The following is a 21,302-nucleotide window of genomic DNA, read 5'->3' on the forward strand; positions in this document are numbered from 1 at the left end:
GTTATTCCTTTATTGTTCAATTGAAGCACATCTACCCCATCTGCCTGACAAGATCTGCAAAAACACAGCATTTTAATAGGTTTGAACTCTGCTGTTTGAGGCTCTGTGTTACGGTGATGTTCATTTTGCACATAAAATTGCAATCTGTATTGCTTTTATATGCTGGCAGCTAAAAGGCAGAAAAGCTTGAGCACTAAATTGGAAGCATACAGACCATGCAGATTGCGCTAAGGCAGGGAACTCTGGGGCAGCCCGACCATGTGGAGTGGACTGTCCTGGGACTAGGGACCCCAGAGCTTCCAGAATCCTAGGCCAGCTGTCTTCCTGTGCTGTCAGACTCCTGTCGCTTGGTGAGCCAGCTGGCCCAGGAGGCTGGGGGTCTCTGGTCCCAGGGCAGTCCACATAGCTGGGCTGCCCTGGAGCTGCAGAACCCAGAACAGTCCACATAGCAGGGCTGCCCTGGCGCTGCAGAACGCAAGCGCCCTGGCAGCTGCTGACTGAAGTTGATTCTTATCAGTCTCAGCCAGCAGCTGTTGGGTCCAAGGGAGCATACTTCCTTTCAGAAACACCATGTGACAATGTTTCCCAAACATTTTTTTAAAATTTCCAGTTCATGGGAAATTTTTGTAAAATTGGTTGGTTTTGTTCCAAATCAGAATGCAAATTTTACCATATTGAAATTTCCCATGAACAAGAAAACCCAAGTTTCAGCCAGCTCCTCACCTAATACCAGCATTTTTCCTATTTTACAAAATGGTGATACAATTAGTTCAGGGTTCATCCAGCACACAGAACATCAATTATGAACTAGTGGCAGCCAACTTTATAAAGGGCACCCTGACTTTCATATGCAGACAGACTGTAGGGAATGGCAGACATCTTGCTGACTTCAGACCTGTTTCCCTTTTCAACCCAAGTGGCTAGTCAAATTCTGGGGCCCTGGGAACGTACCAGTTGGGAGTAGAAATTGATGGAGTCTGGTATTCTCTCTTACGCAATCTTGTTTATTTACAAGAATGTACAAAGTCCTGCTTCTCCAAATGCAGGAGAAACCAAGAACAAAAGGAGCAACTTGTTAGCTTAGAGCCGCAAGCCTGTTCAGCCAACAAACTCAAAAGTTCTCTCTCTTTTTCCCGACTCACACTGTACTCAAGCTGTGCTTGGCTTTTTTTTTTTTTTTTTTTGTTATTCACTCTTGCCCTGCTCCTCTATCTGAGCTGTCTGTTCCCAGTTTGTGTGTGTTCTCCCACCTACCTCCCCTCCCACACTTGGTCTCAATACCCAGTGGAACCCTCTGCCCACTTGGTGCTAGTTTCTGGGCAGATTCTATTAGGACTTGTTTTAGGTATGCCCCCTCTATTTTCTTCAACTATCTTCAGTGAAGGGCATGTTCACACATCAGGGTGAATATGGTTTTAGTTCAATCCATAACAGGTTTTCACCCAGCTCATAACAGACCCATTGACCGTAAAAAGAAGACAGTGGCCATTTTGAAGAAGGTAAAATTCAGGAGTTGGCAGTCTTTCATCACGTTTTCATGAGACAGGTAAAAAAACACCTCCCAAAATTGCTAGAATCATGATCGTATAGTGAGAGTAGGCAATACTGAATTAGATTAAACTAACCCAATTTTGTCCCTGAAAACCTAGACAGGAAAAAAAAGAGATCAGTTTCATAATCAGGACTTAATACTTTTGGAACAGGATGCCCCCCCCCCATAAGACTCCCCCCAAATGTGCAAATAAGTTTTCTGATGCTAGATCATCCCTTGACTTTATAAGTATCATTTCCAGAGTTTCCTCTTGAAATACTTCCTTATTTGCACTTTTTAGGCATTTTGGGTCTTAAAGCTTTTTAAAGAGGTCTCCTGAATTTCCCTTCCCTTCTCTGCCTGAGAAAGAACTAAGTATAGAAAAAAATGCTGCTTTTGACCTCATTGAAAAAGTGGCAGAAACATACAAGATGATACCAGACAAAAAGGAGATAATCTGCAGTGGAATCAGTTCCTGGAAATAACAGTCTGAGGAAAAAAATGATGTTAGTGTGCCTGGAAGACGCTGCACTTCCCATAATACACAATTATTCTAGTAACCGTTACTATTTTGTCTAAACGGAAGCTGCAGAAGAATCTCCACTAATAAATTAAGGCTGTGTGTATACTTAAAAAGCTACAGTGGCACAGCTGTGGCCCTATAGCACTGTATTTCCAGTAGAGACAGGAAAGTGTCAGTACCATTGTACAAGGCACTGGTGAGACCTTATCTGGAACAGTGTGTGCAATTGTGGTCTCCCAAGCTTAAGAAAGATGAATTCAAACTGGAACAGGTACAGAGAAGGGCTACTAGGATGATCTGAGGAATGGAAAACCTGTCTTATGAGAGAAGGCAAAGAGCTTGGCTTGTTAAGCCTAACCAAAAGAAGGCTGAAGAGAGAGATTCATAGATTCATAGATATTAAGGTCAGAAGGGACCATAATGATCATCTAGTCTGACCTCCTGCACAATGCAGGCCACAGAATCTCACCCACCCACTCCTGCGATAATAAAGATCTCTGTTTAGCAAATGTATGAACTAATGTAATCTTACCCATGTCTCCTTAAATTTGTAACAGGAAAAACATGAGCAAGCACTTGATATAGTCTGTTTTGATAAATTCTTACTGGATTTACTTACTAAAAGTAGTCTTCAAGTCTGGAAGAGGAGAACAATTTGTAGAACATGACATTAGGAAACACAGAACCCAATTGTCAAAGGGTCTTTAACTCAGTCCATAAAAACTGTTTGTATATCTGTAAGCACAATTAGAAGCACAAGTACAGTAGAACCTCAGCTTTACGAACACTTCGGGAATGGAGGTTGTTCGTGACGCTGAACAAAACGTTAGGAGAACAAGATTTGTGCAAGACTTTATATGACCTTGTGTTGTCCAGGAGAGGGCACACTTCTGGGGAAAGTCTGGGACTGGGAAACTGTTAGTGTTTCTCTGAAGTGTAATTCAAGAATGGCTGGCCATAGCACTCATATAATATAGCTGGGAGTAATTTACATGTTGGAGGCTGTGTGTGGGCACAAGAGCAGTGATTCTCACAGTGAAGCAGGGTAAAAGGCACCCAGGCTAGAGAATTGAGGGGACACAGCTGTTCAACCGTTCATATTGTACCCTGGGTAATGTAGCACAGTTTTAGGGCAAGAAAATAAAATGTCCATAGTCTGCACTTCTATAGAGCTGAAATAAAGCGAAGAATAGAATTCCAAATGGAAGGTTCTTACAAACATGGATTGAGAAATTAACTAGTCCCATCCTGCAGTAGAACTATTTATCTTTCCTATGAACAGAAAAATTCCAGAATAAAAAAATTCATCTCGTGGCAATTTTGTTTTAAGGCTGCATGACCTAACCTCTTGAAGGAACACCAAGACTTATGACTGGGAATTTATATTTGAAACAAAAGACAAGAAACTATCAAAAACCACCTCTATCTCTCTGTTTGGCTCAACAGGAAGCTAGACTCACCTACCATGTAATGTTTCAGAGTAGCAGCAGTGCTAGTCTGTATTCGCAAAAAGAAAAGGAGTACTTGTGGCATCTTAGAGACCAACAAATTTATTTGAGCATAAGCTTTCGTGAGCTACAGCTCACTTCATCGGATGCATTCAGTGGAAAATACAGTCAGGAGATTTATATACATAGAGAACATGAAACAATGGGTGTTACCATACACAGTATAATCAGAGTGATCACTTAAGGTGAGCTATTACCAGCAGGAGGGGGGGGGGGGAAGAGGGACGACCTTTTGTAGTGATAATCAAGGTGGGCCATTTCCAGCAGTTGACAAGAACGTCTGATGAACAGTGGGGGGTGGGGGTGGGGGATAAACATGAGGAAATAGTTTTACTTTGTGTAATGACCCAACCACTCCCAGTCTCTGATTGCTCTCTCTAAATACATCAGAGGAATAAATACAAGGGAGAGAGAGGAGTTAGTTAAGTTAAGCACCAATGTGGACCCAAGAACAAATGGATATAAATTGGCTATCAACAAGTTTAGGCTTGAAATTATTCTAACCATCAGAGGAGTGAAGTTCTGGAACAGTCTTCCAAGGGGAGCAGTGGGGGCAAAAACCTAACTGGTTTCAAGACTGAGTTTGATAAGTTTTTGGAAGGGATGGTATGATGGGACTGCCTACAATGGCATATGGAGAATCGGCAAATGCCAGTAGCAAAAATCCCCAATGACTCGACACAGGCCATTAAAAGGGGCAGGCTCTGAGTTACTACAGATAATGCTTTCCCAGGTATCTGCCTGGTGGGTCTTGCCCACGTGCTCAGAGTCTAGCTGATTGCCATATTTGAGGTTGGGAAGGAATTTTCCCCTGGGTCAGATTGGTAGAGACCCTGGGGGGTTTTCACTTTCCTCCGCAACATGGGGCACGGGTCACTTGTAGGTTTAAACTAGTGTAAATGGTGAATTCTCTGTAACTTGAAGTCTTTAAATCACAATTTGAGGACTTCAGTAACTCAGCCAGAGGTTAGGGGTCTATTACAGGAGAGGGTGGATGAAGTTCTGTAACCTGCAATGTGCAGAAGGTCAGACTAGATGATCACGATGATCCCTTTTGACCTTAAAGTTTACGAGCACTTCAGTGTGGATATTCACTACATCAATAGGAGGGGTTCTCCCATTGCTATAGGTAATCCATCCCCCTGAAAGGCATTAGCTAGGTCAAGAAGAATTATTCTCTTGACCTAGTGCTGTCTAAACTGGGGGTTAGGTCGGCTTAGCGATGTCTCTCAGGGGTGTGGATTTTTCACACCCCTGAGAGATGTAGCTATAGCAATGTAACTTTTCAGTGTACACCAGACCTAAGACTGAATAAGGAAGGGAGCAAACCTCTGTGGAGAAGGCTTAATTTAAATGTCCCTGTGTATTAGATCTGGATATAGGATAAGCAGGGCTCTTTGGGACCAGGGCTTCTAACATTAAAGGCCTGAGTTCTTATCTTTTGTTATGGATGGATTCTTCTCTTCTGTTGCTTCAACAGATGAGTGTTCAGCTAGTACTGACTTGATTTCTAGGTGTATTTGTTTTTATAGCTTCTCACATAGCATCTCCACATTAGTACACTTCAGGTGGACTGCCATTGGGGCCTGGAGACTAGCCCAGGGACAGCTGCTTGATGTCTCTTGTTATGAAAGAGCAATATAAAGCCTAAACAAACAAGGAAAGACTTCTAGGAAATGACGTTCTTAGCTGAAAAAATAGTTCTGTTGTTTTTACAAGGCCCATTTCTTCAAGTTCAAACACAGGCTGTCTCCATGTGATCCTGAATAGTACGGAGTATCATAGAATCAAAGAATATCAGGGTTGGAAGGGACCTCAGGAGGTCATCTAGTCCAACCCCTTGCTCAAAGCAGGAGCACTCCCCCAATTTTTGCCCCAGATCCCTAAATGGCCTCCTCAAGGATTGAACTCACAACCCTGGGTTTAGCAGGCCAATGCTCAAACCACTGGGCTATCATCTCATTATAGTAAACAAATCTGCAACATACCATAAGCTATGTACACAACTGAATGTTTCCAAGCCATATATATTGTTTAAAGCTCCTCAAGAGTTTTCCATCTTTTACTTCTCTTGATTTGTTTCTTTCTGTTCTCTAGGACTGTCCTAATTTTTCTCTTGACAAAGAAGCGAGGCTCATGGGCCCAAACACTTCAAGTAATATGCTCTTGTAACTTTGGGCACAAAATGCTATAACTGGGTATCTCTAAAGCATTTAAACTGAAAGATTATAGTTGATAAGGTAAAACTACCTCGAACTTTCTATGATCTAAAAGGACATTAAAATCGTGTAATGCCGGATATTGCTGCTGAAAAATGAATAAACGTCAGTGTACCTGAAGCACTAATCGGACCCTACCTGTATGAACTTCTGCTTAGAAAGAAGACATATAAACCAACGGCTGCAGCCTAGACTGAGAAGGCTTTGAAATCAAGGAGCCAGATTGAGGCCTAGAGACAGATTTAATCTAATTATTCCAGCTCTATTTTCTGTAGGTTTTTTTATGTTTGTCAGTGTCACAGAATTAATTGTGCAACTGTGGTAAAAGCATGAATAAAAGGAGGACTTACTTTAATTAAATTGGGAAGAGATCACATGCTTATTTTCAGTCTCCCTTACCAAACAAAAACATTGGAGGACTTAACAGGAAAATAAGGTGTATTAAGAGTAAACGAAAAGCTGCTGTATAATACAAGTTATTTAGTTAAAGCATGATCTGTTATCAAGATATATCTTTAGATATATGCAGTCTAATTGCTGTGTTTCCTCGTATTAGAAGACAGGCAAGGTGGGTGAGGTAATATCTTTTATTGGACCAACTTCTGTTGGAGAGAGAGACAAGCTTTCAAAAATTGGTCCAATAAAAGACATTACTTCACTCACCTTATCTCTCTAATATCCTGGGACCGACATGGCTACAACTACACGACATGCTTTTATTATAAGTAAGAAGTGCCTCCTATCCAGGGAAGACTTGTGGTTTATATTGCAGAACAAAAAGTCTACCCCACAGATATTGACTGATACCAGCTATTTCATTTTGGAACTACTGTGTCCATCTTCCTGTGTTCTTCCTACTAAAACCACACACTTTAGTTATACTCAAAAAGAACAGGAGTACTTGTGGCACCTTAGAGACTAACAAATTTATTAGAGCATAAGCTTTTGTGGGCTACAGCTCACTTCATCGGATGCATAGAATGGAACATACAGTAAGTATGTATATATACACACACACACAGAGAGAAGTTGGAAGTTGCCATACAAACTGTGAGCGGCTAATTAGTTAAGATGAGCTATTATCAGCAGGAGAAAAAAACTTTAGAAATGATAATCAAGATGGCCCATTTACATAGTTGACAAGAAGGTGTGAGGATACTTAACATGGGGAAATAGATTTAATATGTGTAATGACCCAGCCACTCCCAGTCTCTATTCAAACCCAAGTTAATAGTATCTAGTTTGCATATTAATTCGAGCTCAGCAGTTTCTCGTTGGAGTCTGTTTTTGAAGCTTTTCTGTTGCAAAATTGCCACCCTTAAATACTTTACTGTCAATAAGATATGCGCAAGGCCCAATGACTGAAGGTGCAGCAAATACTGCAAGATGTCCTGAACAGAAGCCAGCATCAGCTGAACTCCATGGATCAAGAACCATTCTAAAAACTGCTTCCATTTCACTGAATAGGCCATTCAGGTAGAGGACTTTCTACTGTTGAGTAGGACTTGTTGAACAGCCACCAAACACCGCATTTCCTTCTTATTCAGCCATTATGCAGCCACGCCATGAGATGCAGTGAGCTGAGCATGGGATGCAAGGTGCAACCAGGAGTCTGTCTGAGTAGGTTGGGATGAAGAGGAAAGGGTATGGGAAGCTAAACTGACAGCACAAGGAAGTCAGAAAACCTGCAAACTTAGACTTAGCTGTCCAATTGACAATGTTGTACTTGGACAGCAATACCTTCTGGTTGTCAAACCACATATACAAGGAGGAGGTGGTGTGAATCTTCCTACCCATCAGGTCCATTAATTTAGCATCCTTATTCTTGGGAGTGCATGTAAATCTGCCCTGCCAAGCTCTATTGTTCACCGTGGTTATGACCAAGGAATTTGGGGCTGGATGGGAGTAAAAACCCACAAATCCCTGCACTGGAACAAGGTAGCGATTTTTCCATTTGCTTTGCTACAGGTGGTACCAAAGCCAGCATACTCCAGAGAATCTTAGCAGGCTCTAGGAGTTCACTGTTAATAGGGAGGACACCTCTCCAAGGGCAGACAGCTGCAGGATATCCAACGTGTTCTCCTCCAGGAACTCTCCTTGAATACTCAAGAAAGCAGCCATGCACCGCAAAAGGTTCTGGTGCTTCTTGAAATCCTCTGGTACTGAAGGAGAGGAAGAGCCAAGCACCATAGAATTGTCTTGGGATGAAAATAAAGCTGACAGCAGGGGTGCTGAAAAAGTTCCTGGTACTGAGGAGGTCCCTTGTGCCGAGCCTGGCCTCAGCCCCACTTCCACTGACTGTGTAAGGGTAACATTGAGGTATGATACCAACAGACCCACAGGTTCAGTGGGCCACTCAGCCAACGGAGCTATAAATGATGCAGTACTGGCAAAGTCCTGGACCAAGGGAGAGGCTGGAACACGAAGGGAGAGGAGGTTCATTGCTGCCTAATACACTGTTGATGCAGAAACAGCAGGTGCTGCATCATCCTTGCTGGTACCAGACTCAATGGAAGCCCCAGGGCCGAAACTGGAGTCAATGGTCTCTGACCTCACCGCCTGGTATCAGGGAATTATTGACTGGACCTACTCCATTCCACGTGCCGGCATTCACACCGTGCTGATACATGCTTCTTCTGGAGGAGGCAGATGAATCACTATGCAACCTGTACTGGCTTTTTCCTCGGGGCACTCAAGAGGGAATGACTCCTCCATGTGTCTTTGGAGAGGCACCAGTTCCAGAGCACGAAATGGCAGCACTCTCAGACCCCGAGAGCAACCTCTGATCTGACGAGTACCTCAGTGCCGAAGCAGGCCAAACAGCCTGTTCAAGCAGGTGCGGCTTAGACAAAGATTACTCGCCACCTGAATTCGTTTGGTGAACAATCTGCAAATCCAACATTGCTCCTTGATGTGGGCTTCCCCTAAGCACGGTAAGCACCACGTGTGCGTGGATCATTGTTGGGGATTGGTTCCCATATGACGGACAATGTTTAAACCATGCTGAGGGCATCATCAGGGAAATAACTTAAACTAACACTAATATGATACTAACGGTGTAAATTAACTAAATACAACTAGAAAAGTCATTAAGAAATAGAGGGATTGTGAGGTGAAAACCACACACAGCTCCAACTCCAGCCACTGGTGGTAAGAAGGAACTGAGGGGTGGGGGGTTGAGGCAGCAGTGCCTCATATATCCAAAGGAGGAACTATGGCACGAAGCACAAGCGCTGCCCCTTTATGAGTACTGTTAGGCAAAATTATCCGGCTCTGATGAGTTGGGCGCCCACACAGCTAAGTGGAATACACAGCTGCATGTACATGAAGAACCACCATGGCCATACAGCATTTCTACAAATAATCCAACAATATTCTTTTGTCACTTCTAGGTTGAACTGTTTTTTCCTTCCTGCCTGACTTCACAATACACTTTTGAGCAAAGAATGGGGCTTCTTCCTCACCTCCTGAATTTAAAGCAGTTCAGTTCCTGAGGTCACCATCAGATAGTACGTTCCCCACTACATTCGTAGTAAAAATTTTCCCTGTGAAAATTGCCATGAAAAATCAATTAATGTGCTAAAGCAGATTATGTTACTAGACTGCTGAATCTTCCCTTAAAATTCTACCTCTTAGACACTTGCCTTTCAATGGTAACTGAAATTCAACATGATATATATTACCTTTTTGAACATTCTGGTGGAATCCTCACTTATCTGCATGAAGCGCATGATAACGTTGTTCAGATAGATATCGCTCAAAGTTGCATGGTCTTTGCTTTCTCTTCTCACTTGGTTTAGGAGTAAGTACCAACAATTCACTGGAGATAAGAGATTCTGGTCTTTCCTAAAGAGTATATATGTTACATAATTAACATATTAGAAACATCTCCTTGCCACACCCATCCTCCATCAGATATACATAAACATGAACCCAACAATTTAAGTTTAATTTAAATTAAACAACAACTGATCTCTGTAAAGAAAGAATGCACATGTATGTGCCAGGATAAATGCTGGAAGTCAAGTTCTGATCCCTTTATCCATGCAAGTAGTCCCACAGAAGTCAACAGGGTTACTCTTGTGAATAAAGTAAACTGGATTTGGACCTAAATCTGTTTCTGAACAGTCAGTCAATCCTTTCTTGGAATATATTTGGTTAGTCAAGCTTTACATAGTATTTTAAGACATGTTTTACAAGCCCCATGAGGCACAAATAGAAAAACTAAATAATTCATATCATTACAACCTATCTGCAAATATCAAAAACTTGACACAAAGTTTGCAGTTGCTCACAGATGGACAATATATAACATTCAGAATCTATACAGGTCATTGCAAAAGAGTTGTACTAATTATTTCTCTTAGCACTGAAAATCTTGCCCAATAAGCATAGTCGAAATACTTTATAAGAAAGAAATCATAGGTGTGCTTGTCTATCAAAATACTGTTCACTGTAATACATTTAATTGTGACAGTTTTAAAAATGTCCGTAACAGTATATGTCTCCTAACTCTGATCTGCATTCATAAATTCCATTTGATTACTAATATTCATGTAACATTGTCAATTGCGGTGATATAGTATGAGGGCCGCTGATATGACAGGGCTGTTTTTCAATAGTTCAGCATCTCTGTGTTTCCATTACAGACTCTTTCCACCCCAGTCTGAGTACTTAAATCACATATAGTTTATGAAACCTTTTATTAAAAATGCCAAAATAAATTACTTAATGACCTAAAAACCACATTTTTGAGATTTCTGGCTCCCCCCGATCCTTAACATCTAGTATAAAATATTAGTTAAAAAAAATTCTTGCAAACAGTCCTTGTGGTGGACTCTGATATTTCAGTTTCAGTGTTACCTGCCAAGCCTGAGCAGTAGCAATTTTCTGTAACTTCTCCTTCTGTGCACCAGGAGCATATTAAAACATTGTAGAATATATTTCATAGATTTTAAGGCCAGTAGGGACCATTAGATCACCTAGTTGACATAAAAATTGTGGGAGTGATAAATAGAGGACAACTCACTGATTCAGAGCAATCTGGATGTTTTGGTAAACTGGGCGCAAGCAAACAATGCGTGTTTTAATATTGCTAAATGTAGATGTATACATCCAGGAACAAAGAACGTAGGCCATTCTTATAAGATGGGGGACTCTATCCTGGGAAGCACTGACTTTGAAAAAGATTTTGTGGGCCTGGTGGATAATCAGCTGAATATGAGCTCTCAGTGTGACAAACACAATCACAGGGTGCATAAACCGGGGAATCTCAAGTAGGAGTAGAGAGGTTATTTTATCTATTTGGCACTGGTGCAACAGCAGCTGGAAGACTGTGTCCAGTTCTGGTGCCCACAATTCAAGAAGGATGTTAATAAATTGGAGAGGGTTCAGAGAAACGCCATGAGAATGATTAAAGGATTAGAAAACCTGCCTTACAGTGACAGGCTCAAAGCCCAATCTATTTAGTTTAACAAAGAAATGGTTAAGCGTAACTTGATTACAATTGATAAGTATCTACATGGGGAACAAATATTTAATAATGTGCTCTTCAAACTAGCAGAGAAAGGTATAACATAATCCAGTGTCTGGAAGTTGAAGCTAGACAAATTCAGATTAGAAATAAGGCATACATTTTAAACCACTGGAACAATTTACCAAGGATCGTAGTAGATTCTTCATCACCAACAAAAGACGGTTACCTACCTTTTGTAACTGTTGTTCTTCGAGATGTGTTGCTCATGTCCATTCCAATAGGTGTGTGCACGTGCTGCGTGCATGATCATCTGAAGTTTTTTACCCTAGTGGTACCCGTTGGGTCGGCTGTGAAGCCCCCTGGAGTGGCGCCTTTATGGCAGTGTATATACGTCCCTGTTGACCCGCCACCTGTCAGATCCTTCTTGCCGAAATACTCCAACAGAGGGGAGGAGGGCGGGATTTGGAATGGACATGGAACAACACATCTCGAAGAACAGTTATGAAAAGTGGGTAACCATCTTTTCTTCTTCGAGTGATTGCTCATGTTCATTCCAATAGGTGACTCCCTGTCTGTTTATATAGAACATCGCTGTGGTTTTGTCCATCAGTACTGATTCACATTTGCCCTGAAGATGGGCCTGGAACGTCTGGCAAGCCAGGTGAACCTCTCTCAGCTCCCTGATGTTGATATGCGGCCACAGTTCTGTTTGTGACCACATGCTTTGAGTTTGATACTGCCCAGGTGCATTCCCCAGCCCGTCTCTGATGCGTCCGTGACAAGCGACAGTGAAGGCTGAGGTTTGGCGAAGGCGCACAGATCACCTGAGGTTATAGCCACCAGCTGAGGGATTCAAGAAGCTTGGGCAGAAGGGTAACCAGTCTGTCCAGAGAGTCCCGGCTGGGTCTGTATATCCTCGCCAACCAAGCCTGGAGCGGGCGAAGGCGCAACCTGCACTACATACGTGCAGGCCGCCATATGCCCCAGAGGCTTCACGCAGTTTCTGGCCGTGGTAGTTGGGAATCGGTGGAGGCTGATGATGATGCCCTTGATGCTTTGGAACCGGGACACCTTTTGACCGAAGAGGTCCAGCTTCTTAGGGACGGGCCTCAGCTGCCCCCGCTGCTCTTTGTGGTTTGGTGCGTCCACTACCAAGGTCCTGGGTTGGGGAGGGTGAAGAGGTGCTCATACCCCTTCTGAGGGACAAAGTAACGCCTCTCTACTCCCCTGGCCGTTGGTGGTATAGAAGCTGGGGTTTGCCAGAGTACCTTCATGGCGTTCTGAATGGTTTTTATAAGAGGCAGTGCCACCTTGGAGGAACCCTTTGGGGCAAGTATGTCCACCATTGGGTCCAAGTCTTCCACCACCTCCTCTGTCATCATGTTGAGGTTCTAGGTCACCCTCCTAAAGGGGTCCTGGTGGGCTTTCATGTCCATCGCTGGAAGGGACGTGGTAGTGCCCGCCACTGCCTTGCCCAGCGAGGAAGAAGAGGAGGCGTGAGGTGGGACGGGGTCTTCCTGGTGACTTGCTCAGGGACATCCATCATCGCTGCTACTGGTGGTACAGGAAGTGCCGGCGTAGGTGTCCCTGACCATGCGCTTGATGCAGGAGGCCCAATGTCTGAACCTTGTGGTGGACTGATCAGGGGCAACAGATGTCGCAAAAGGAGGGGCACGGGCAATGGAGACCACCGATGCTGCTCTGGAACCATGCCCTGGGCCCTGGCGGTAGGCCCAAGGTGTCCAAAAGGACCATTGTACTGTGCCCTGCCACTGAGGAGGCCAGGACACCATCGGTACCGAGTGTTCCTCCACCCTACGGTGCCGAGACCAGTGCCAGGATCTCAACTGGTATCAGCTGCGTTGGGACACGTACAACTCTACATAGGTGAGAGGTTTTTCACAGGAGTGGATGGGTGAAATTCTGTGGCCTGCGTTGTGCAGGAGGTCAGACTATGTGATCATAATGGTCCCTTCTGACCTTAGTATCTATGAATCTATGAACTCTGCCTCTGACTCCGATGAATAGTCCGAGCCTGACCAGGGAGGGGTAGATCCTGACAGTGCCAGGACGTGGTACTGCGGCATTGGGGAATGACACCGCATCATGGTGGGCTTGCCCCGGTGCCAGATAGGAGGTGCTGCCATCGGTGCCATCGACAGCGCCGCAGACGGTGTCAGAAGTGGTGCAGCAGCCAGGGCTTGCGCCGCCTGCACCTGAGCCTGTGCGTGGGAATAGCAGGTGGGGGACTTTGCTGTCATGGCAATTAAATCCTTGCGCAGCCTCGAAAGTGTCTGGTGTAGAGGGGAGGTCTACGTCCTCCTCCAACAATTCCTGGACCAGAGAGTCCACCAGCACCGGACTTGACGGACCTCCCCTTGAGGCTGGAGTTGACAGTGCTGGGACCGACAAACCAGCCTTCTGGTGTCCCAATGTGGGATGCACCCTGCTGGAGTGGTGCTTGAATCTTCTTGTGGAGGAGCGGCCCCGTTCTGCCTTCTTCTTCTTATGTGGCACCGGGGATTGTGATCAGTGCCGCACCGATGAGCCAGCCTTCCACGCAGGGAAACTGTGCTGATGTTCCTTATGTGAGCCCTTCCTCGGTGTCAAGGTGTCCCGCACCGAGGCCGGTGCGCTGTGCCCTGAGGTTGCCTGTGCCGGCTCTTCAGCTGGTTGTGGCTGGAGAGCGGACTCCATCAAGAGGAGCTTGAGGTGATCGTCTCTCTCCCTCTTAGTGCTGGGCTTGAAGCCTCTGCAGATGTTGCACTTGTCCTACAAATGACCGTCTTCCAGGCACTTCAGACAAGTGGCGTGCAGATCCCCTCTGGGCACAGGCTTACCACACCTATCGCACAGCTTGAACCCTTGGGGCTGCAGCATGCCCCGGCAACGAGGAAAAATATAGGGGGGGAACCCCCCAAATGAAACATACTAATGAACTAACTAACTGACTGACTAAGATAGTGAAGGATAACAACTAGGAAGCACTTGCTAAAGCAAGAGACCAGTTGCTCCAATGACAGTCACCAATGGTAAGAAGGAACTGAGCAAGCAGGGGGTCAACATGGACCTAAATACACCGCCATAAAGACACCACTCCAGTGGGCTCCACAGCTGACCCGACGGGTACCGCTAGGGTAAAAAACTTCCGACTATCGTGCATGCACACACACCTACTAGAATGGATATGAGCAATCACTCAAAGAAGAATTGTTAAATCAAGAGAGGATTTTTTTTTAAAGCTATGCTTTATGAATTATTTTGGGACAGTTCCATGGCCAGTGTTATACAGAAGGTCAGGCCAGATGATCACAATGGTCCCTTCTGGCCTTGGAATCTATAGCCGCATAGCCTTAAAGGCTGGAAGGGACCTCCTGCACAGTGCAGACCACAGAACCTCACCCACCCACTCCTGTAATAGACCCATAACCTCTGGCTGAGTTACTGAAGTCCTCAAATCATAGTTTAAAGACTTCAAGTTACAGAGAATCCACCATTTATACTAATGTAAACTTGCAAGTGACCTGTGCCTCATGCTGCATAGGAAGGCGAATCTCCCCACCCCCCAGGGTCTCTGCCAATCTGAACTGGGGGAAAATTCCTTCCCAACCCCAAATATGGCGATCAGTTAGACCTTGAGCATATGGGCAAGACCCACAAACCAGATACCTGGGAAAGAATTCTCTGTAGTAACTCAGAGCCCTCCTCATCTAGTGTTTGAGTCTCTTGCCATTGGGGATATTTGCGATTATGAATCTATTCTAACCTCCTGTACAACACAGGCTATAGAATTTCATCGAATGATCATAGAATCATAGAATATAAGGGTTGGAAGGGACCCCAGAAGGTCATCTAGTCCAACCCCCTGCTCGAAGCAGGACCAAATCCCAGTTAAATCATCCCAGCCAGGGCTTTGTCAAGCCTGACCTTAAAAACCTCTAAGGAAGGAGATTCTACCACCTCCCTAGGTAACGCATTCCAGTGTTTCACCACCCTCTTAGTGAAAAAGTTTTTCCTAATATCCAATCTAAACCTCCCCCACTGCAACTTGAGACCATTACTCCTCGTTCTGTCATCTGCTACCATTGAGAACAGTCTAGAGCCATCCTCTTTGGAACCCCCTTTCAGGTAGTTGAAAGCAGCTATCAAATCCCCCCTCATTCTTCTCTTCTGCAGGCTAAACAATCCCAGCTCCCTCAGCCTCTCCTCATAACTCATGTGTTCCAGACCCCTAATCATTTTTGTTGCCCTTCGCTGGACTCTCTCCAATTTATCCACATCCTTCTTGAAGTGTGGGGCCCAAAACTGGACACAGTACTCCAGATGAGGCCTCACCAATGTCGAATAGAGGGGGACGATCACGTCCCTCGATCTGCTCGCTATGCCCCTACTTATACATCCCAAAATGCCATTGGCCTTCTTGGCAACAAGGGCACACTGCTGACTCATATCCAGCTTCTCGTCCACTGTCACCCCAGGTCCTTTTCCGCAGAACTGCTGCCTAGCCATTCGGTCCCTAGTCTGTAGCTGTGCATTGGGTTCTTCCGTCCTAAGTGCAGGACCCTGCACTTATCCTTATTGAACCTCATCAGATTTCTTTTGGCCCAATCCTCCAATTTGTCTAGGTCCTTCTGTATCCTATCCCTCCCCTCCAGCGTATCTACCACTCCTCCCAGTTTAGTATCATCCGCAAATTTGCTGATCTCTGAACTGCATGCAACAATTTTTGTTTGAATAAAGCATATCTTCCAGAAAGGCATCCAGTCTTTATCTGAAGACTTCAAGAAATGGAAAATCCACCACTTTCCTTGGTAGTTACTGTCAAAGTGCATATAGTGTTAATCTATGAATGGTTTATGTGTAACTGTGTTCTATTCCATAGGGGATGGTTACCACAGCTCCTTCAGGAACTAAAAACAGTGGAGGGTGACTAAGGCAAGTCACTGAGACTAAACTACTCTAGAGAGGTACCACTCCCACCCCGCAGTGGTTTTCATATACTGCTTCAAGCTGGCTTTTCCAGAGACAAGACGACAAAGAAAGGGCTTTTGGTATAAAAGGAAGAGATTGAACTGACACTGCCTTCTTTCTGATCCAGCAAATGGACAGGACCTTCTGTCCAAGGGGAGCTCCAACCCTTGCCAATGGGTTGGAAAAACTTTGATCTAATAGGACCCCATAAGACTGGTGAGTGACTCCTGGCATACTTTATGTGTTTAAATCTTTTTTTTTTTTAAGTAGATTTTCTCTGTAATGTTTTTACCTTAAGAATAAAGGTGCTTGCTTAGAAAGAGCTGTGGGGTAAGTTGTAACTGGTGACATTATACTGTTGTTCATAACCCTCAGGGAGAAAGCAAAGCACAGGCATTTGGCCATTAGGCAAACTGGCTTGCTGGGGATATCACAGTGTAAGCTCAAGAAGGTGTACTGAGCTTCTTGGCTTGATGCAGAAATTACTACCACACTGAAATCTTATGGCCTGTATTATGATGGAGCTCCTACTAGATTATCATTGTGGTCCCTAGCTTTAAAATATATGCGTGAAATTCTGTCTCCATTGACATTCAATGGAAGTGTTGCCATTTACTTCAGTGGAACCAGGATTTTATCTTATGAATCTAGAATATTCAGGCTATCCCATTTCTAGTTGCAAAGAAAACTTTCCTGACATGAAGCAAATGTAACTGATAAAGTGCTGTGTATGAGAGTCTGCAAACAGTTCTGAGTGTGATGAACTGCCCCATTCATCTCAATGGAGTGTTAACTAGGAAACCATCTAGAGAACAATTTATAAGTCAGGCTGCTGTCAAGGGTTGCTGGGGGAGGGAAGGAGGAGTTCTAGTTACCCCATAACTTTTAATTTTGGTGCTTCCCAAGCGCAGAAGGGAAAGAAGTTACATGCAAAAGCCTCAACTGGCACTACCCAGTTGTAAAACCTCCAGCTTTGTCCTTGACAAATTTATATAACAAAAGTTGTTTTTGTCACTACAAAAGTATGTGGCATATTGAAGATATGGGGACAATATAAAGTAAATTCTATTTATTACAATATTAACACCAGGATTCCTGTACTAATTATATTATTAATTTTCATATTTATTCACTAAACAACACCACTTAGTTTGCTTGAAGCTACCACAATATTTTCAGTTTGATGCAGAAGTTGGTATTGCAAAAATCAGAGGCCCTCCCATGCAGGATTTAGGTCTGAGTTGCCAAAGAGTACACAGAATCCTCATGTATAGTTGACAATGTAGGTGAACTACATTAAATTCACTTACAAAGATCTTCAGCCAGATAGTTTAAAAATATCCTGCTAATTCATATATTTTAAAGTCAGAAGTGACCACTATATTCATCTAGTTTGTCCTTCTGCAGAACACAGACCACAGAACCTCACCCTGTAATTCCTTCGTCAAAATCATAATTTCTCGTTGAGCTACAGCATGTCTTTTAGGAAGACATCCAATCCTGATTTAAAGATAAAATGCCAACCCCCAAGAATGCAAAAATCATGATCCCAAAAAGATGTGGCACTGCTTTACAAGTAATGATATTTTTTAAAAGAGTCTTTTTATTTGCCTTTTGGTGTTTGAATGTTTATATTCAAGTTTTCCTCTACAACCATGAGTGCTAGAAACAGAGGCCTGGTCTATATTTAAAACTTTTGCTGGCATAGTTATATTGGTTACAGTGTCAAGAACAATCACACCTATAGCAGACATTTCTGTGCTGGTAAAAGCCCTAGTGTAGTAGGGTTGCCAACTGTCTAATCCCACAAACCCAAACACCCTTGCCCCGCCCCCGCTCACTCCATCCCTCCTCCCTCCCCCACCTTCACTCAATTTCACCGGGTTGGGGCAGGGAGTTGGTGTGTGGGAGGGAGTGCGGGGTCTGGGCTAGGGGGTTTGGAGTGTGGGAGGAGGGTCTGGGCTAAGCCTGGGGAAGAGGATTGGGGTGCAGGAGGGAGTTTGGGTGAGAGGGGGGCTCAGGGCTGGAGGTTGGGAGGTGATGCAGGCTCTGTGAGGGAGTCTGGGTGTGGGAGGGAGGGAGTGAGGAGATGGGCCGGGGGTTAGGGTGCAGGAGAGGTTGAGGTGTGGGGGGGGTGCGGGCTCTGGGAGGGAGTTTGGTTGCGGGAGGGGGTGAGGGGTGTGGGCTCCGGCCAGGCAGCACTTACCTCGGGCGGCTCCTGGAAGTGACTGGCATGTCTGGCTCCTAGGCTCAGGGGCGGTCAGGCGGCTGTGCACGCTGCCCTTACCTGCAGGCGCACCCCCACCCCCCAGCTCCCACTGGCCACGGTTCCTGGTCAAAGGGAGCTGTGGAGTCGGCGCTCGGGGCGGGGTCAGTGCACAAAGACCTCCGAGCCACCTCTCCACTTAAGAGCTAGAGGGACGTGCTGGCTGCTTCCGGGGACTGCACAGAGCCAGGGCAGGTAGGGAGCCTGCCTTAGCCCTGCTGCATCACCCCCACCGACTGGACTTTAGCACCCTATTAAAATCTCCTGGATTGGTTTCAGTAGCCCATGGGAGATCAATGCCGATTCTGGGAGCCCCCCCGGTCAATCCGGGAAGGTTGGCAACCCTAGTTGCCACCCAGACAGACTGGTTTTTGGCTTCTGTGTCTGGGTGCCATTTAGTGTTGCCAGGTGCCCATTTTCGACTGGAAAGTCTGGTTGAAAAGGGGACCCAGCAACCCTAAATAGCAGATGAATCAAAAGTCCGGTTACTGTTGGGCAGGGAGAGGTGCTGGCTCATTAATCTGTCCCAGCCCGTGCTCAGCTGGGGCTGCCTTCTATCTGCAGGCAGGCTTCTTGAGACGATCCGCCAAGCAACAGGGGGGAAGAGGAGTGTACAATGGGGTGGGGCCTTGGGGAAAGAAGCAGAGAAGAGGGTGGGGCCTTGGGGTGAAGAGGCAGATCAGGGGGTGTGGCCTCAGGGGTCCAGTTATCAGCAACCCTATAGTGTAGATACAGTTATATTGGGGGGAAAAGTCCTTTTGCAGGCATAGCTTATTTTGTTTGGGGAAACTGGAAGAAACTTTACTGCAAAAGAACCCTTTTGCTGGTCTACACGGCTTCTACACTAGGAGACTTTGCCAGTATAACTATACCAACAAATCCTTTCTAGAGTAGACAGGGCCTGGCATTTTTTTTTCTTTTTCTTGCTGCAATTCATAAATAATCACATGATTCAAGGGATATAATTGCAAGCACTGCAACAATGAATTAGAGAATCTACCACATCCCTTGATAAGTAGTTTCAGGCCTTGTCCCTCACTGTTAAGAATTTGCTCCTTATTTTCAGTGTGAATTGATCTAGAATCAGCTTTCAGCCATTGGCTGTTATGCATTGTCTTTGATCATTCACCAATATTCTGATTAATTGCAAAATGGTTTGAATGAGCTAATTTGGTTTTATATTTACATGTAATAAACAAAATTAATATATTCATGAATTATTCAACCAGCTCTGTAAGTTGGGCAAATATATAGAAGAGAATATTTCAACAAATAATTTTTATGAAATATTTTGCAAAACGTACCAAATAAATTTGACAAATAGTATCTGACCAGCTCTGCGGTGCACAAAAGTTACTGTAGTCTGTGCACATTCATATACAACCATTTGCCGTGTATGAAATATGACTCTTCCTTGTTTCTAAGGATAGCAGCAAAGCCCATATGTAAAAATACATACATACATACATACAAGTTTCCCTCCACTTCTGTCCTTTTTTACCTCTTCCTAGCTCTTCTTGGAAGGCTGATCAGCCTTTATTATGAGACTGTCAAATTCTGAAAACTACATTACAACAATCAGCACACAGTTTTGCATATCCAATGCTGTGCATCTCTTCCAGCTGTGTATTACATTTTGTTTTCCCACCAAGTTCTTTTCACACGATAATATTTGTGCAATTTAAATTTCAAGAGATTGTATCAGTCTGCCATGAACAGTCACTAATTTAACAGTACCACAAGTTAGTGGGACCAAATGCAAGAGAGATGACTGATTACACAGTATTTGGACCTTTGACAAAATAAATAACCTAAACCACTTCTAACACTGGAAAGTGAATTGAGTTTGAGTATGAGAACCTCTCTTACTTGTACTGTTGATGGTCCTTTGTACTTCTTGTTTTTGCCATGAACCTTTCTGCTAATTTTTCTAGATTGCGGGAATATTCTGTCTCTATTTCTGCTTTCTTGCGGAAAAAATCCTGCAGGTCCTGAAGAAGCTGCACCCTCATTTCAGTTTGCTGCTCCAGACATTTCTGCTGCTCTATCAGTTGAGCTCGAATCTCTAAAGGAAACACACACAACTGAAGTCAGTGAAAATAGGAAAGAAAAAAAATAGCACAAAAATAATATTTGCTGCACATTCTGAATAAAGCACACAAATAAGAGGAAAAAATACAATCTAAAGTTATATACATGTAAAAGTTATATGGTGCAAGTAACCTATGAATAAAATCCACACAGTTATCTACTACTTTCAACAAAAGAGTGGTCACCAACAGTCACCACACAATGAGTTTTCACATTTGCTTCTTATTCTTAATATAGGTGGAAATTACTGAATCACAAGTATACTGATTGCTGGCAAGTGTTGCATTTGTAGCTATGACAGTAGAACAAACAGGTATTTCTGACAGTCAAAATGCATCACAGATGTGCATAGGGTCCTTGAGACTCCGGTACACTTAAACAAAATCAAATAAAAAAAAACAACACCTCCCTATAATATTTATCCAGAATGGCAAGAGAAAAGATCAGCTTTCCTTTCAGATTTGTGGCCACCATTGGCACTTGAAAATAGCATCTGGTAATGTTTATTTAGTGTTTATATTTCTGTAGTGTAAAAATACATCGTTCTCAAGTTATAGGAATACCTATACTAAAAATACCCTTCTGTTTCTTTTAAAAGACATTCACTTAATAGGAAAATACCCAGAGCAAAAATTATGATTTCATTCATAACATTTATATTCTTTTTTTTGTCACTGTCCCATTCAAATCCAGGCTAAAAAAATTATCACAGCATAG

The 21,302-nt window shown here is 44.0% G+C and overlaps 1 protein-coding gene across 2 annotated transcripts in view; it reads right to left on the bottom strand.

The window, feature by feature from the left end:
- Window positions 1-21,302, bottom strand: part of SRGAP1 (SLIT-ROBO Rho GTPase activating protein 1) — a 233,063-nt gene that overhangs the window by 98,662 nt on the left and 113,099 nt on the right. For both annotated transcript variants that reach the window (XM_048835915.2, XM_048835914.2), the window contains exons 2-3: window positions 20,364-20,559; window positions 9,465-9,627 (exon numbers count right to left, since the gene is read on the bottom strand). In XM_048835915.2, coding sequence (XP_048691872.2) covers window positions 9,465-9,627; window positions 20,364-20,559 — 359 coding nt within the window. The remainder of the gene's footprint in view (window positions 1-9,464; window positions 9,628-20,363; window positions 20,560-21,302) is intronic.

The sequence above is a fragment of the Caretta caretta genome, chromosome 1 (genome assembly GCF_965140235.1).
Source record: "Caretta caretta isolate rCarCar2 chromosome 1, rCarCar1.hap1, whole genome shotgun sequence".
In the NCBI taxonomy this organism is placed as follows: Eukaryota; Metazoa; Chordata; order Testudines; family Cheloniidae; genus Caretta; species Caretta caretta.